Below are 17059 nucleotides of genomic sequence, written 5' to 3' on the forward strand. Positions count from 1 at the left end.
GTTTGCAAACCGCCATAAAAAAAAACAAAGACGAAGAAGAGGAAGCGGAAGCGGAAGAAGCGTCAGCAATATCAGAGCGAGATAAACAGCGCTGACCAAAATATATATAGAGAGATAAAAACGATAAAAAGAAAGAAATTATCGGTGAGTTGAAGAAGCTGGGGTTCTGTTGGCTGTGTTTGACCGGGTTCAGGTTGTTTGTACTCAGACGGGTGACAGAGCGGTGTGTGTTTTAGCTTCGTGGCTAATCCTGGGTTGCATAAGCAGACTTACACAGCCAGACGTGCGCAGATATTTAACAGCTTGGTGACAAACGAGTATCTTGTTGAGAAGCTGCCTTTAGACCTTTTATACTCTTAATGGATATGAAAGAGGAATGTATGAGTAATTGTTTACTGTTGGTTTATTGTAAATAAGGACTTGAGGCGCGCGCGCGTTATGACTGAAGCCCAGAGTCAGAATGTTCCAGAAATGTGTTCAACATCAGCAGTGTTTCATCATATTTAACATATTTAACTATAAAATAACACAAAATATCTAAAAAATAATGTTAAAAGATTCAAATGCAGCATGCTTTCTTCCAGCAGTGACATGAACAAGGACATAAATAATGTAAATAATGAAAATGACTTTATTTATAAACTTTATTTATAGTACACATTTCATACATTAAATGCAGCTCAAAGTGCTTAAAAAAAGAAAAGAAAAATCCATAACAATATGAAACCAAGAAAGATTCAAATGCTGAGAATAAAAAGACAGATAATAAGAATAATTAAAACAACATAGAAAATGGAATGGAAAAAAGATAAACAGTCAGAAACAGTGTTAAGACAGATAGATCAAATAACAATAATAAATAAAATAAGCTGGAAAATATGAAAATGAGATTAAATGGAAAAGTATATTAAATGGCAAGATCAAGAAATATGTTTAAGATGCTTTTTAAATTTTTATTGAGGCTGAGACAAAAAGCCTACTTGTGTGTGTGTGTGTGTGTGTGTATGTATATATGTATGTGTATATATATACTATATATATATATATATATATATATATATATATATATATATATATATTAGGGCTGCAAGATATTGAAGAAAAATGTGATGTGATAACTTGTTAAAAAATTATGCAATAAGCAGTATGATTATTCTATAAGTGTGTAAAATCAATTAAAATTATATTTATTTATTTAAAAACTGAAAATGACATAACCAACATACATGTTTCATGTTCTTTTGAGGAAAAGAAAGCAAGGCCTTGTAAATATCACGATATTTACATTAACAATGTTTCAATAATTTCGATATATTATGCAGCCTTTGTATGTGTGTGTGTGTGTGTGTATATATATATATATATATATACACACACACACATATTGCAAGGGCTTGGAATAACTGAATGATTTTAATACTTCAAAAATCTATGGAAAGTCAAAGTTGTAGGGCAACGCAGATAGCAGAAAATGCTTTCTTTTCCTCAAAAGAGCATGAAACATGTACGTTGGTTATGTCATGTCAGTTTTTAAATATATAAATATAATTTAAATTGATTTTACACACTTATAGCATTATTGTTCCACATATCGCATAATTTAACAAGTTATCATATCACATTTTATATACACTATATTACCAAAAGTATTCGGTCACCCATCCAAATGATCAGAATCAGGTGTCCTAATCACTTGGCCTGGCCACAGGTGTATAAAATCAAGCACTTAGGCATGCAGACTGTTTTTACAAACATATGTGAAAGAATGGGCCGCTCTCAGGAGCTCAGTGAATTCCAGCGTGGAACTGTCATAGGATGCCACCTGTGCAACAAATCCAGTCGTGAAATTTCCTCGCTCCTAAATATTCCACAGTCAACTGTCAGCTTTATCATAACAAAATGGAAGAGTTTGGGAACAACAGCAACTCAGCCACGAAGTGGTAGGCCACGTAAACTGACGGAGAGGGGTCAGCGGATGCTGAAGCACATAGTGCAAAGAGGTCGTCGACTTTCTTCACAGTCAATTGCTACAGAGCTCCAAACTTCACGTGACCTTCAGATTAGCCCAAGTACAGTACGCAGAGAGCTTCATGGAATGGGTTTCCATGGCCGAGCAGCTGCATCCAAGCCACACATCACCAAGTGCAATGCAAAGCGTCGGATGCAGTGGTGTAAAGCACGCCGCCACTGGACTCTAGAGCAGTGGAGACGCGTTCTGAATCACGCTTTTCCATCTGGCAATCTGATGGACGAGTCTGGGTTTGGAGGTTGCCAGGAGAACGGTACATTTCGGACTGCATTGTGCCGAGTGTGAAATTTGGTGGAGGAGGAATTATGGTGTGGGGTTGTTTTTCAGGAGTTGGGCTTGGCCCCTTAGTTCCAGTAAAAGGAACTTTGAATTCTTCAGGATACCAAAACATTTTGGACAATTCCATGCTCCCAACCTTGTGGGAACAGTTTGGAGCGGGCCCCTTCCTCTTCCAACATGACTGTGCACCAGAGCACAAAGCAAGGTCCATAAAGACATGGATGACAGAGTCTGGTGTGGATGAACTTGACTGGCCTGCACAGAGTCCTGACCTGAACCCGAAAGAACACCTTTGGGATGAATTAGAGCGGAGACTGAGAGCCAAGCCTTCTCGACCAACATCAGTGTGTGACCTCACCAATGCGCTATTGGAAGAATGGTCAAAAATTCCTATAAACACACTCCTCAACCTTGTGGACAGCCTTCCCAGAAGAGTTGAAGCTGTAATAGCTGCAAAAGGTGGACTGACATCATATTGAACCCTATGGGTTAGGAATGGGATGGCACTTAAGTTCATATGTGAGTCAAGGCAGGTGACCGAATACTTTTGGTAATATAGTGTATATATATATATATGTATACATATATATGATAAATTACAAAGCAGGAATGTTCCATCACGTTATTATTAACGTATTATTATATATATATATTATATATTATATAGCGCAGGGTTTTTATAGTATTTTTTGCACACGTTGTAGTGTAATCTGGTCACATGACACAAAATCGAGGTCATGACGTAACGTGTGCTCATGATTGTTTGTTACACTGTTTCTTAAGATTATTACATAACCTTGAACTAATTCTACACTACTGGGAAAAAAAAAATGGGCCAATTGCAAAATGGCAAAATAGTAATCGATTAATGGTCTTAAGAACAAATCAACAGTCAGGAAATTAGCAAGAATTAAACAAGAATTCTGTAGATCTCTCCGTGCTCTATCAATCCTGGTTCCATTTATGAGCTTGTTATCAGGCCCGTGATGGGCTGCATCAGGTGTGGCTTGTTACATCAAACATTTTAATGTTATCATGATTTTACCTTTGCGTACATGAAGACTATATAAGTGAATTTCCCTGTTCGTAGCTTTTCCCCAAACAGCTTGGCAAAAATCAATGAGTAAATGGTGGCACAGGAGATCTCAGGAATGCATTTGTTTAATTCTTGCCAATTTTCTGACCAATGATTTGTTGTTAAGACCATTAAAATCTTAATATTTGCCATTTTGACCTTTTTGCCCAGGAGTGTACAACTCACTGTACTATAATATGTGTTTTCCATGGCAGATGACATGATGAAGGTCCTCTAATTATAGCTCTGCGATTAAAGAAATCATTTTAATTTCCTTCATTTTTCACTGAAGCTACAAAGTTAAAGTAGCCACCACTTAATAAAGGCTTATAACCACCTGTATTTTTTTTTCCTTCAGTGTGAATTTGAGCTGTAGTCATGGTTTGTATCCCCTGCATCGTCATCCCCATCCTCCTGTGGGTTTACAAACGCTTCCTGGAGCCCATCGTCTATCCGCTCATCTCTCCATTCATCAGCCGGTTCTGGACCAAAAAGGCGGTGCAGGAGACGGGAACAAACGACACAAAGGCCAACCAAACAAACCAACCAAGCAAGGTAAAGTCATATTCAACATGCACTGTGTTGTTACTGTGTTAAAATACAGCCACTACGCCTGTGTCATTCTCAGACAAGCCAGTCTCAGTTTCATTCACTAGACCATGAAAGTAATGGCAGACTGAACTCTGCATCTAACTGTTGTGATGTGAAACTTTAATAACATCACATCTAAGGTGTGTTATTTCCTGTTTCCTTCTGCAGACCGAATGCAACGGAAATGCAAACGTGTGTACCGCTAACGGCACGACAGCGGTGTCGGACAAAAAGAAGGACTGACGCTATACACACCTGCGTGAACGTGTGTCATGTTTTATGCAACATGCTGTAGATACTTTGACCCTAAATCATGCTGTCAACATCTGACATTGTTACACAAGCTTAATTCAGTCTCATTTAGACTTTCCTTTCATAGAATAATTGTAATATAATAATTTAATTTAATATATTGACTTATTACATTGCTTACTCTTCATTCCCAGAAGACTTCAGACCAGATTCAGATGACTATTTAATATGTTTCCAGAATGGTTTTGGAGTTAGTCTGTAAAGAGAAATAAATATTTACATTTCACAGCTTTTGGAGTCTCTCTCTCTCATGTTCTGTCTCTCTCTCTCTTTCTCTCTCTGTGTGTCATATCTATATTCTGATTTACAGTTCAGATGTAGGAGCTTTTTATATATTATATTAATGAAGGAGGGCAATTTAAACTGCAATGCACAGATCTCTACACTTGAGGAGGGAACACACACACACACACTCTTTATATGTACACACAAAGTATTTACACATCACAGTACAATGTAAATTAGAGTTAAAGAATGAAACGAATTTAAAATAATAATAATAAAAAAAAATAATAATATCTCAATCAGAATTCTACGTTGTATCTGTAATTATAAGTAGCTTTCACCACCAGATGGAGCCCTTGATCCATTTTTCGATGCTGGCGCAGGAAATGACGTGGCGATTAACTCCGCCCACCTTTGGACTCTAGCCCCGCCTTCTCGCGTTGGGATTAACGAATCAGATTTGAGATCCATAAAAAGGCCAAAGATGGCGTCTCTGGAACGTCGCGCGAGAGAAATCAGACGCCGAACTTCGCTTCAAAACAAACGTCGCTCCCGTTACATTAGCTTCGTTGCTTGCTTGGTGAAAAACGCTAAAATGGCGTCGGGTTAAGGATTAATGTTTTTTTCCCCTTGGATAAAGTAACTCTTCTGAATGTTCTGGAGCTCTTGTATGTGAATATAGATATCTACAGTTGCATGTTAAAGCGTCTGGTTAATAATGAACTCGGATCATCTGCATGGAGTGACACGGACTGCTAGCGAATATGCTAACCGGCTAACTAGCTAAAGAGCTAGCCTGAAGGGGATTAGCCTGCGTGTGGATGGAAAGCGCTGGGAGTGGATCAGGTTAAAACGCCGGGACGGATTAGTTGTGTTCGCCATGTATTTTCTGACGGGCTGGCCGCGGAGGCTGCTGTGCCCGCTGCAGAGCGCCGAGGAGCCCTTCCACATCCAGCCCAGCTCGCAGCGCTTTTACTTCGCCGTGCTGTCGGACACGCAGCTCAGCGTCTGGTTCAGCAGGGTGAGTGCAGGCTGAAAGAAAAGCCAGAGCTGCTGCTGGCTGTAGAAGTGTGAAGGCGGTGAGTGAGGGGTGTTTTGTGGTGAGCACTCTGAGGGCTCCGAGCGCTGCCGCGTCATCCGCTCCAGCTGATCACTTCGCCCTGCTAGCGCCCCTCACATTCACCAGTCACCCGTCACAACAACAAGAAACCGCCACTATATATAAATACACTAACACTAAATATCTCGGGGGTTCATTTATCTAACATTTAAACTCAAAATATATCGTTTTTATACTGTGGGTTTTGAGTTAATCTGGCTGAGAAACTAATAACTTTGGCTCTTTTATGGGAGAGTTAGCTTGCTAGTGCTAACCTGGGTTCAGGAGTTCCCGTGGCACGTAACGCTAACTTTTACATGTCCAAGTTCACTTTAAAACATCTTACAGTTCACTTCAACATGTTTCACTTTCACTTTTAAAATGTTTTATCTTAACCTAAACTTAAAGATTTTATATTAGCGTTAACTTTCAAGTTAAAACGGCAGTTTAAACTTTGAAGTGTTTGAAGTTTAAAATTGGTTGCTAACATTGTACATGTTAATATGAACTTTAAGCTTTTACACCTTTCTGTCCTAAACTTTAAAAATGTTATATGCAGAAAAAAAAACTTTTAAAATGATCCTGAACCTTTTAATATTAATGTTTACTTAAATTTTTTATGTTAATGTTAACTTTGAAGTTTTATATATTATGAAATTTAAAACTTTATAATGTTGTTAATGGTAGCTTTAAGTATTTATAAGTTAATGTTAAGATTTTAATAGGTTAACTTTTAAATTTCATAAGTTAATGTTTACTACGAAACATTTTAGGTTATGTTAATTTTAAGAGTTATATGATAATGTTTGTGGCTTGGCAGTGTGGCAAAAATACACACACACAGACCGTGCTACAAAAGCCAGCAGAACAGTAGTACCACAGATGTAGTAATCATAACCATGTTTTGATGTAGTTTGCATTTGGTTCCTACTATGATAAACCTCTTATCCATATGAAATACTATCCTCACATCCTGTCAGTGGAGGCAGTCAGCATTGTAGTTGGGGTTGTACAAGTATTAATTTTTCTTAGTCAACTAATAATTCAATAAAAGCAGTCCACTGCTTGTCATTTCCATAGTTAGAGCAAAAACTGTTTCACATCATCATATTGTTTAGGTTGTTTTATTAGTGCAGTTAAACAACAGCAAAGAACACATCACACTTCAAAATTACATTTCCAGCTTCAATGCTCATGCTATAACATTAAAAAATATATATTAGTGCGGTTAATGCAAAAAAAAAAAAAAAAAAGTCTGTGTTATATTTGTTTTATATTTAAATGCTCTCGTGGCGGAGCTGAAATCATCGATTCTGAAACTGAGGCTGCGCAGCGTGGAAGCTCCTGTCCGTCACCAGATCCCTTCTTATAGCTCCATGACCAGCCTTTCTTGGATGGAGGATCTTGTGTCTACAGCAGCGTTTGGGAGATTTTTCCAGTCTGATAATGACTCGGGTGTTTTATGTTCAACTCTGGCTTTAACAGCTTCTGAAAACAAGTCTGAATCGGCTCCACATGCCAGCTTACAGGCTCTCGACTAGCTGAGTGGGATCGGATAGTGACGTTGCAAGTTTATTTAGTTTTAAAGGCGGGAGTAAAATTAAAAATCCTGCACACTTCTAAACTTTATACAAAGTGATATGAATGTGATAACATTCCGTTAAAGCAAAAAAAAAAAAGTATTAGCCAATTAGTCTATGCAACCCATAAGTAGTAGGGGGTCACATCATACTAACCAGTCCAAGTTTATATGTAGGAGTTGGCATGAAACTATCGTTGCTTTTATGATTTAGGAGTTTGAACTCATCATAACTAACACGTTTAGGTTGAACTTCTCAGCGCTACTAATGTTAATTTGTAACTTGTATGTGGGGTTTTCCATCATGACATTTCTGCACTCCTCAGGGAAGCGTACACCTCACCAGAAAGCTTGTTGTTTTATTTATCATGGTGACTATTATCACTGTGCTGATGTTAAAAGGCCAAAGTTCTCTCTCACTGTCCACTCCGTACAAGTGTCCCAGTTCTACTATTGATTTTAAACGCTGTGAACTTTACCATATGGACGATTTTCAACCGAAGTCGCGAACTTAACACTTTTCCAACGTTACACATTTGATGTATGCTGTTAAATAGGTTATATATATACATATTTTTTAAACATTTGGCTCTCTCTATCCATGGCTGATTTCCAGGCTTTACACTTAGCTTGGGCTTTTGCAGTGGCTATTCTATTGCAGGGTTAATGCATTTTCTGCTTTAGTCACCATCGTAAAGCAGGGTATTTACGGTTTCACACTGCCCTGTTGATTTTCTTATCGGTTTTCTCAGGTTAATACATTTTTTTGCACTTTAGAAAGCAGGAAGAGGAGTGGATTTGCTAAATGTCAAGAAAAACAGCAACTACTTTTGTTTACTTCCAGTCCTTTGGCAGCTCTTATACGTAAAAAGTGCAAACAGCTGCAGGCTTGGAGAAATAGTAAGCACTACTAACTAGAAAAACTGGAGACAAATGCTCCTCTGCTACAGAGGTTTTGAATTTTCCCCTTTTTTTTTGTCTTTGACTAGAACAAAAAGTCCTAAAGAATACATTTATATAATATTGCAGAAGGGCTTGTTTAAACTGAAAGGCAGAAGCTCATGCCACCACTGTGGAGCCGAGACACTGAAGCAGAGCAATCTTGTCTTACAGGCGTGATTAGATCTCAGACGGCACTTTTCGGTAACAAGCTGTCTGTTCCTAATCAGGAACCATTCAGGCTTTTCTGCTCGTATCCACAGCGAAAGAGCAGGTAATTGAACTGCAATTTTATTTCAGCACCGCAGTACTGTTAGGACTGGGAGAGGTGTCATTACATTGTCGTAACTTGAGAAAGTCCGATTTGAAAGCAAGGCATCAATATTTCAGCACTTTTTTGTGGAGAGTTGTGTTGGAAGTTTTGCACGTAACTTTTTCTTAAAGATGCTGGATACGGATGTGGTAGAACGAGATGAAGCCTAAGTATCTATGGCACTGATGATTATAATTATCTTCTGTGTTTCCTCAGTATTACAGACGCATTACCCAAAAAAAACTGACACAGTTACTGAAAACCCGGGTGAAAAGCGAGACCTCGAGAGACTCCCCTTGCACGTTGTACCGTATCACACCACCCCCTCCCCCCAAACTGCTGTGTTACTTGTCAGCTCATGCAAGATTGACACCAACAAAGAGGACAATCTACTGAAAAGCAGTAAACATTAAACAAGCTGAGCTACTGAACTGAATACTTTGCAGCTATGTGTCGAGTGCATGCTACATCCTGCTCCCCATCCAGCCATCCTTATTAAACCGCTCCACGCTAGACATGACCGAATGTGACTGATAGAAACATTTTCTTGTTTCTTGTCATGTGTTTACTCTAAGTCACCTCAGGTTGTTTATAGCTGACCCAGACATGAGCAGCTAGCGAGTAAAAGCTTAGATGCTTTGCAATTTCGTCTGAAAACACATTATATATACAGTGATGCCTTCTGAGAAACGTTGCTGCCAGATCCTTTAGAATGGCTTAGGGCTATGATCAGACAGTGATTGCATTTCAGTGCGGTACACCTGCAGCATGCGGATGAAACTGGAATGCAGTAGAACGTTCATTTCTGACGTCACAGCGGGGTTTTTTTCCACTGGAGAGATCAAGAGAAATTGCTTTTCAGTCTGTAAAGTTTTTCTGCATGTCAAATCAAAAGCATTGCTTTGTACTGTATTTGTTAACAATACATTGTTTGTATTGTATTTCAGTCTTTCAATGCTGTGATTGATTTCCTGTCTTAAACAGAGTGCAGTCGATTGTTTTTAAAGGTTAATTTTATTCACATTTGGCACAAATCCAGAATTTAATGCTTAAAAATTCTCTGCTGATTGTTCGTTAAATGTGAAGGATAATGTGATGCAGTGTGAGCAATGCAGTGAGGCTTTGTTTTTCAGTCTGGCATGTTGTCCTGAATGAAAAGCTATAAAGTGTGCATTAGGCATGAGATGATACACTAAAGCTGTGATGCGAGACGTATCCCGATTCAGGCTTCACCAGATGATCTTGACACACAGAAAATATTACGTTTTAATACATTTATTTTGTAATGACCAAAAGTCGAACCACTGCAATATGAGTATATTATGTTGTAAGAGGAAATCAGGATCAGAGATCAGGCTTTATAATATCTGTAAGAAATTAATTTCTGGTTACGCCACTGCCAGGGCAATACACGACGTGCTTCTGAAACGTTTTTACACGCGAGTGTGACTTACATCGAGTTCAGCACTCAGGCATTGATTTTTAACCTGCATTTCAGCCCGCGGTCAAGCCAGTCGAGGTAGAGTGTGTGTATATACTGCAGTTTACTGTAACTACCTTCAGATGGCTGCGCTATTGGATTATTAAATAAACATGCTTCAGAAAAGCTAAATTCATGTCTCCAGTGTTTTGTATCAGGATTTTCTAGGCAAAGAAATTCTGCGTCTTGCCTGGTGTGTGTATTGCGTTTCACATGTGATTTGCTTTTTGCTCTGGCATGGAACCTTTTCCATATTTAACTGCTGTACTTTGTACACACTGGATGTGTTTTGAAATAATGGTAGTCTTCTGCATATTTTCCCAGGAAACCTTTCCTTTTAAGTTAGTAAATGTCTCGGATGGTCTGAGAAAAGAATACCAGTCCTATTTTCTTGACTCAAGTCCCACAGGAAATACCTAAGCGCACTTCCTTTTTCTACCCTCCTTTGTTGTTCCTGATTGGCCAGTTAGGGAGAGGAACAGGAAGTCCACAAAAAGAATTTCTATGCCCCTCCAAAGCATTCCTGAGTGCATACGTGCATGATTACATACTCTGTTTTATTCCACACATGGGAACATTGTTCTCCTTTCTTGATTTCTCATATTCTGCGTTCCATCAAACAGACCCAAATTCAAGCTCCATATTTTGTTTTCTGTAAATCTTTTTTCTGTAATGTCTCTCCACGTATCACGCTCTGCCCATCGTTTTCTGCAGTCCACACAGGAGAGGTTCAGCTTCCGGTGCACAGTGTGATTCAGGATGCTTCCAGGTGGAGAACATTTTAGAAGGGAAAAGGATGCTGAGCCGGGGATTGTGGTTGCTATGGTTACCTGATAGCATGGTATTTTATTAGTTTATTAAAGAATCTATTTCCTTTTGTGCTAGCTGGCTTATTAGTTTAGATTAGCAAAATAATTGTTATAATAGATTGTGTCATCAAAACCAAATGTTAGGAAATATAGTCATAAAATCAGTAAAACAAGTTTCCGCAAACAGGTTGTGTGCAGAAATACATTTCAGCTGCATTACAGCGCTAATCATGTAAAGTTATTCACACACATCCCTGCTAGTGTTGTCTTCCGGTTGGGAATTAAGAAGTGTTGTGCACATATTATACTGAGAGTGCTGTAAGTTTAGGCTGATGATGACAGTGTGGGTTCTTTTGTGACATGCTAGTCCTCTTCAGGTTGGTAGTTACTGCTATTCATACTTCCTCATTATGATTATGCTCCAGGGAAAAAGTGTGGTTCTGTTACTGCTGACGGCATAGACTGGGAAGGTTTTATCTCTCTCTCCGTGCTCTGTCGGTGCGCTGTCTTTCGCTTCCGCTGAACTGATCCTGGACCAGTACCCTCTCGCTCCTGCTGAACCACTCCTGGATCCACACGGGATCTCACCAGCTAAACAGATTCTGGATCAGTCCTCTTTTTTTCATGCCAAAATGTTCCTGTCTGTCTGTCTCTCTCTCTCTCTCCCTCTCCTGTTGAACTAACTCTGGATCCACACGCTGTCTCTCCCGCTGAAATGATTCTGGAACAGTGCTGTTTATTAATCCTGCCGAGCTGCTCCCGAGTCGGTTACTCGGGCCCTGCTGCCGAGCTGCTCCCGAGCCGGTTCCTCGGGCTTTGCTGCTAAATAGATCCTTTACAAACACTTGCTCTTTCGTTTGTCCTGAACAGTTCCTGGATCAGAACTCTTTCTCACCTCCTGAACTGTTCCTGCATTAATCTTTCCTTAATGTTATCCAATCCACTTGACCTCACTCTTTCTTTCTTTCTCTCCAGCAGTATGCCATCCCCGGGCCTCAACCTGTACTTGATGAATTTGTGTCCAGGTCTCACCCCCGTAAACAAACTGCTAGTTAGGAGCAAATATGGGACGTTTGTTTACTTTCCTGCATACTATTCCCTTTCTAAACACTCTTTTGTGTGCTCTCATCACCCCTCTAAAATCTGTCAACCTGTCTAAACATTTACAACCTTGCTCCAAAACACTTATCTGTGTTCTCCAAATAAAATTCCACTTCTGGCAACATTCCCACTGAAACAGTTGCAGGAATGTACAAATCATTGTGAGCTAGCTAGCCGACAGGCTTTCAGTGACTGTGGCTTCTTCAAGAACTGTTTCTGTTTGCTGAACGAAAATAAACCTTATTTATTTATTTATTTTTTTGTGTTGTGTTTGAAATGAAAACCGTGTTGTGTTTGCAATGTCACTTAACTGATATTCATTTCGTACTGAAAACTGTTGCGTAAAAGCGATATCACGCTCTCAGTCGTGTGGTTGTGCTGAATATCAGCACGGCTGTGATTCCCTGCACCCGAATCACAGCCGTGCCAATATTCAGTATAACTGCATGACTGCGAGTGCGATATATTGCTTAATTATAATTCAGATATTTATACATTAGCATGGTGGATGTTTACAGTAATATATTAACTATTTGTTGGAGTTGTATAGATTTTTAATTCTGAACTTTGCATTCACAGAACACAAAATTATTAGATTCAGGTTGACGTTATTTGTCAACTTGTTTTTGAGTTATTGAGGTTTGGATTCCGTTCAACTCACCAATCAGACAGGCTAATAGCAATAAGAGCTCAATAATAAATTTGAAAACGGCGGATTGAGAGGTGCACCAATGAAGTCGCTGTAGCTATGCTTCACAGATCCAGGTCTCAGGACCCGACATTTAGGAACATGGGTTTTACATAAAGTGGGCCGGACTAACATCTCATAAGGAAGGGCTGCTTTGGGGCATGAAAAGAAGTGTTTTAAAATCCTAGTGTACTGCCTTGATTTAATTTATTTGTTTTTAATGATAAACACTTCTTGAAACGAATCTGGGACCTTTACCAAATTTCTAAAACTCGTTGGAGCAGTTTCTGAAAAACAGTTCTGTGGAAATGTTCAAGCTGTACTACTCTGATTGAGGAAGCTCCTGGGTTTAGCCCCTGTAGTGTTTATACGCCCATCAGTTAGGAAGTGGTTCAGTGAGAACACTTTCACTGCCCTTGCCAAAAAAAATAAAATCCTCGAACAAGCCCAAGCAAATGGTTTGATTGATAAGCTGATAGATTGCACCAGAACGACAGAGTAAAACACTCATTGACAAAAAAGGTTTTAAATGCAGTCAGCTGCAGCAAATAAAACTATGAGAAAGTTTGATGGCATGAAATTGATACCGTATGGACATGATCAACTCCTAAACCTCCATAAAAGTGTCACACGTGTATGATTTAGAAATAAATAAATAAAAATAAAAGAATGCTGAATGGTTTGCTGTAAGTTTGTCACCAGAGAATCTGACTTTTTTGTTGTTTTATTCTGTGGGTTTTATGTTTGTTTTATACAGCGTGTATGTGTAATGTGACATGCATACATTACTAAACTGTGTAGTCTGGTTTAAAGTTTGTAAACCAGGCAGGATCTTGTGTAGTGACATAAGATGAACGATATACTGTATAAGTGAAAAACAACATGCAGTTATGCTATAAGGTGATACGTGACCCCCGTGCTACGAGACACCTTCACAGCCAGGTTATGAGCTGATACGTTTTTATATCAAGATAACCTTTATATCATGGTTCACACTGTTGAATTTTTTAAAATAGTGTGGCCAGGATTATCTTTAGCCACGTTTTTTTTAAGCTTTTTATGGACATGAAATGAATCATGGGTTTTTGCTCTCTCTGAGAAAGACCAGTGATGTTCCATCTGATTTGTTTAAAATAAAATAAGAAACTTTTGTAAGTGCCCTACAGAGTGTCTTCCTGAATGGACCTCTCAGGCTGTGATGATCATGTGAAGAATCAGTGTTAATAATATTGTGTGTGATGAATATCGTGACAGCTCATACCCAGCGACGCTTTTTAACAATTACAGAAACAATGCTTGTGTACTGTTCATGTGGTTTCTGATCTTAATCAGTTCAGTTGCGTTAACAATTTCCAGAACTTTTTCATTTCTTTTGTCAGAATGCACAATTCGGAGGTATCGTGATCTCTTTTTATAAAACGTATTTATTTATGAATTTTTTTATCTAAATAGGTTACAATTAGATTGATTGAAAGCAGCTGATTAGATGTTAGTTTCTGAAACTTTTGAATCTTTAAAATTGTCAAAACATTTTCGTTCTTTTCAGTGTTGAATCATTTATTTTTGTAGACATTAAAAAGAGACTCATTTTTTAAACTACGATTTTGCTGCCAGGTTGATGGCATATCTATATATCGTGATGCGTAATATGTGTCCTAGAAATATTTTTAAGTATTGCTGTATTTTTTTTCATCTCTCCTTCTCCTAGTATACCGAGCAAAAAAAATAAGTTATAGGGAGATAATTATGTAAATGTCCTCCTTTTCTAACACTCAGTTAATAGGAAATTATTCAGGTAGTCCTTGCGAAAGCTGGTACATTGCTTGGTTGAATAGTTGAATATTACATCCTTCTTCTTCTTTCTCTTTCTCTCTCTTTAGCCCAGCGTTCTGATCGTGAGTTATATCGAATCGGAGAAGGCAGCTGCTCAGTTTGGTTTCTACCAGCAGGCCGAATGGAAGCCAGACGACTCCATGATAGCGGTGGCGGTAAGTGGTACTCAAATCACTTCATCTTTCAGCTTCAGTCTAGCCGTACCTCTGTGTGTAATCTCCGTCTGTATCCATATCTCAACTTTGGGTCTGTGTCAGACGTTTATACATTCTTGGCTGCCCCCGTGAATGAACGTTTACTCCCGTTTATTTTCGCTGGGGATTATTAAAATGAGGAGGAGATGAGTGAGTATAGTGATGCACAGCGAAGTGGAGTTTTTCCATTTGAAATTTCAGTCAGCTCTTTCCACGGCTGGTCAGATCATACGTTTTTTTTAGCAAGACGAATCCAATATTATGCTTGAGTGAACTAGGCTTAAGTGTGACAACTAACATATTTTAACTCAAATGTATGAAAAGCTAGTTATGAGGGAAATGAGCGAATACATGAATCCCTGATGAGGAATTTTTTTTATTTAGGCGCAAGTCCTCTTGGGATTGGATTCATTTATCAGGGAGACATCTAATATATATATATATATATATATATATATATATATATATATATATATATATATATATATATATATATATATATATATACATGTCTCCTCAGTGATAAAACTCTCTCATCCAGACAGCAATAATATAATATTTTATAAGGTTAATATAAAATATAATTTAATTGTAACATAATATAATGTTTTCATCACGCAGTCATATAATCAAGCTTCATTCACAACATGGCGTCCAAGCAGTCAAAGAGGCACTGAAGTAGAGAAAGTAGAGCTGGCTCTTATTTCAGTTTGAGGCAAACCGAAGTTCCAGAGAAAATTTGAAAATACAGTGAAACACTCACAAAGTATATGAGAAGCTTCCATTTTTCATTTTGCATCTTGGAAGTGTTTGATGTCTGGGGGAGGGTCACTGATGCTGAATACGGCAAGTAGCAGCAGAAGAACGTCTCCCCGCCCCTCCCCCCAAACGTGAGGTGACATCTGCATAGAAAATGACGGACGTGTATCCGGACTCAAATTATCGGATGACTGCTGAGTAGGAAATTCAGCCTGTAATTTTCTGAGAGGAGGAAGGAGAAAAACACTGACATGACCGATATAGACAGAAATAAAGTCACAGAGGAGCACATGTAAAATAGGAAATTACCCCAGGACTCCATGTAAGCTTAATCCCTTTGGGATAGGGATAAAATTTTGGCTATGGTGTGATCTCATCACACGTAAAGGCACTATTGCTAGCATTAGCTATATCGCTGTTATTATGCTTCACTGTACTGTCTTTTGCTCAGCATAGTCACCATTTACACATCCCTTTATATTTCTGATATTGGAAATGTTGTCTAGCATCTGTTCAATCTAATTAATATTCCTAGTAAAAATATTGCACACACTGCGTCCTCGCTTTGTGTGTAGTGCAGCAGGTGGTGAGATGCAGGAAAAGTATGGCACGTACCACAGCACTGAGGAGCTTTGCACTACTGAAGAATGGAGCAAATCAAATGAAACGTTTTATTTTGTGAAAGTCAATAGGAAGTTGCGTTTTTCTTATTCTTTCTAGAAGCATTTTCACTCGGCAGCACAAGCTTTCAAGTTCCTTATTTTCTAGGCAGCATTCGTTATAATCTAATGCAAAAAAAAAAATCGATGTGTGACTGATAACGGAGTTGGTACTTAAAATGGCCCCTCATGTACGTTATTTCATCAAGCTATGGGCTGCTCGCTGTGCAGACGGTCGGATAGCTCCGTGTATTTGACTCTTTAAACAGACTTGCTCGTACATGTTGGGATTTCAGGAACATAATGACTGAGTGGGAGAGAGGAGAGAAGAGGCTGAAAGAGAGAGAGCGATAAAACGGAGAGGAGCGAAAGAGACTGAAACTCGGAGAGGGGAAGTGAGAGTGATGAAACATGATTCTGTATTAACTAGATAACCTGAATTTAAATATGACTGACACTTTCACATTTTTTTTAAATAATATAAATAGGACCGTTTGCCAGATCTGATCTTTAGATATACACCTGCGTCACCACCATGTTACTGTAACTGTAGGTTATGAACTGTAGACTCCATGTTCAGTAAAATGACGTCAGCGGTGTTTATCTTTGCTTTAGTGTGTACTGGTGAAAAGCTGGCGCTAATAGGGACGAGAGAGTGTGTCAGCAGTGAAAGCAGGGAGCAGACATTACATTGAGGTTCACTGTAACAAGTGCAGTGTAAGCCTGGCTTTATGATTTAGACCTGATTAAGCTGTGACTGATAAATTTTATTAATCATAGCCAAACCGCATATGAGTCGCACAGTGTGGGAGGGCAAATGATGAATTTCTGACGAATGATGAATTTCTGATATGCCAGTAAATGAAATCTGACGGCATGATTCTGAATTCTTCTGGATCACTAAAATCATGCTACAGTGACCTCAGATTCTCCGCTCAGTTGATGCGGACTGTACTGAAAACTCTTTGGCTACATTGCTACCTCTACTGCCACTCTTAGCAGGTTCCTATCTTTATCATGTACAACGGCTATCGGACACGCAGAAGAACATGACTTTGCTGATCAGAACTAAACGAAACAACGTTCTAATACTGC

At 38.7% G+C, this 17059-nt stretch overlaps 2 protein-coding genes across 3 annotated transcripts in view; both read left to right on the forward strand.

Moving 5' to 3' along the window:
- Nucleotides 1-4514, forward strand: LOC113535628 (UPF0729 protein C18orf32 homolog). Its single transcript, XM_026929074.3, has 3 exons — nt 1-144; nt 3742-3938; nt 4143-4514. Exons 2-3 carry the CDS (start codon nt 3762-3764, stop codon nt 4215-4217), a joined length of 252 nt encoding a protein of 83 aa, XP_026784875.2. The 5' UTR covers nt 1-144; nt 3742-3761; the 3' UTR covers nt 4218-4514.
- Nucleotides 4515-4967: 453 nt separating this feature from the next.
- The window catches only part of ric1 (RIC1 homolog, RAB6A GEF complex partner 1), a 54769-nt gene continuing 42677 nt past the window's right edge, over nt 4968-17059 (forward strand). For both annotated transcript variants that reach the window (XM_026928849.3, XM_053240126.1), the window contains exons 1-2: nt 4968-5532; nt 14400-14507. In XM_026928849.3, coding sequence (XP_026784650.1) covers nt 5392-5532; nt 14400-14507 — 249 coding nt within the window. In that variant the 5' untranslated portion in view covers nt 4968-5391. The remainder of the gene's footprint in view (nt 5533-14399; nt 14508-17059) is intronic.

This window comes from Pangasianodon hypophthalmus, chromosome 15 (assembly GCF_027358585.1).
Source record: "Pangasianodon hypophthalmus isolate fPanHyp1 chromosome 15, fPanHyp1.pri, whole genome shotgun sequence".
NCBI lineage: Eukaryota > Metazoa > Chordata > Actinopteri > Siluriformes > Pangasiidae > Pangasianodon > Pangasianodon hypophthalmus.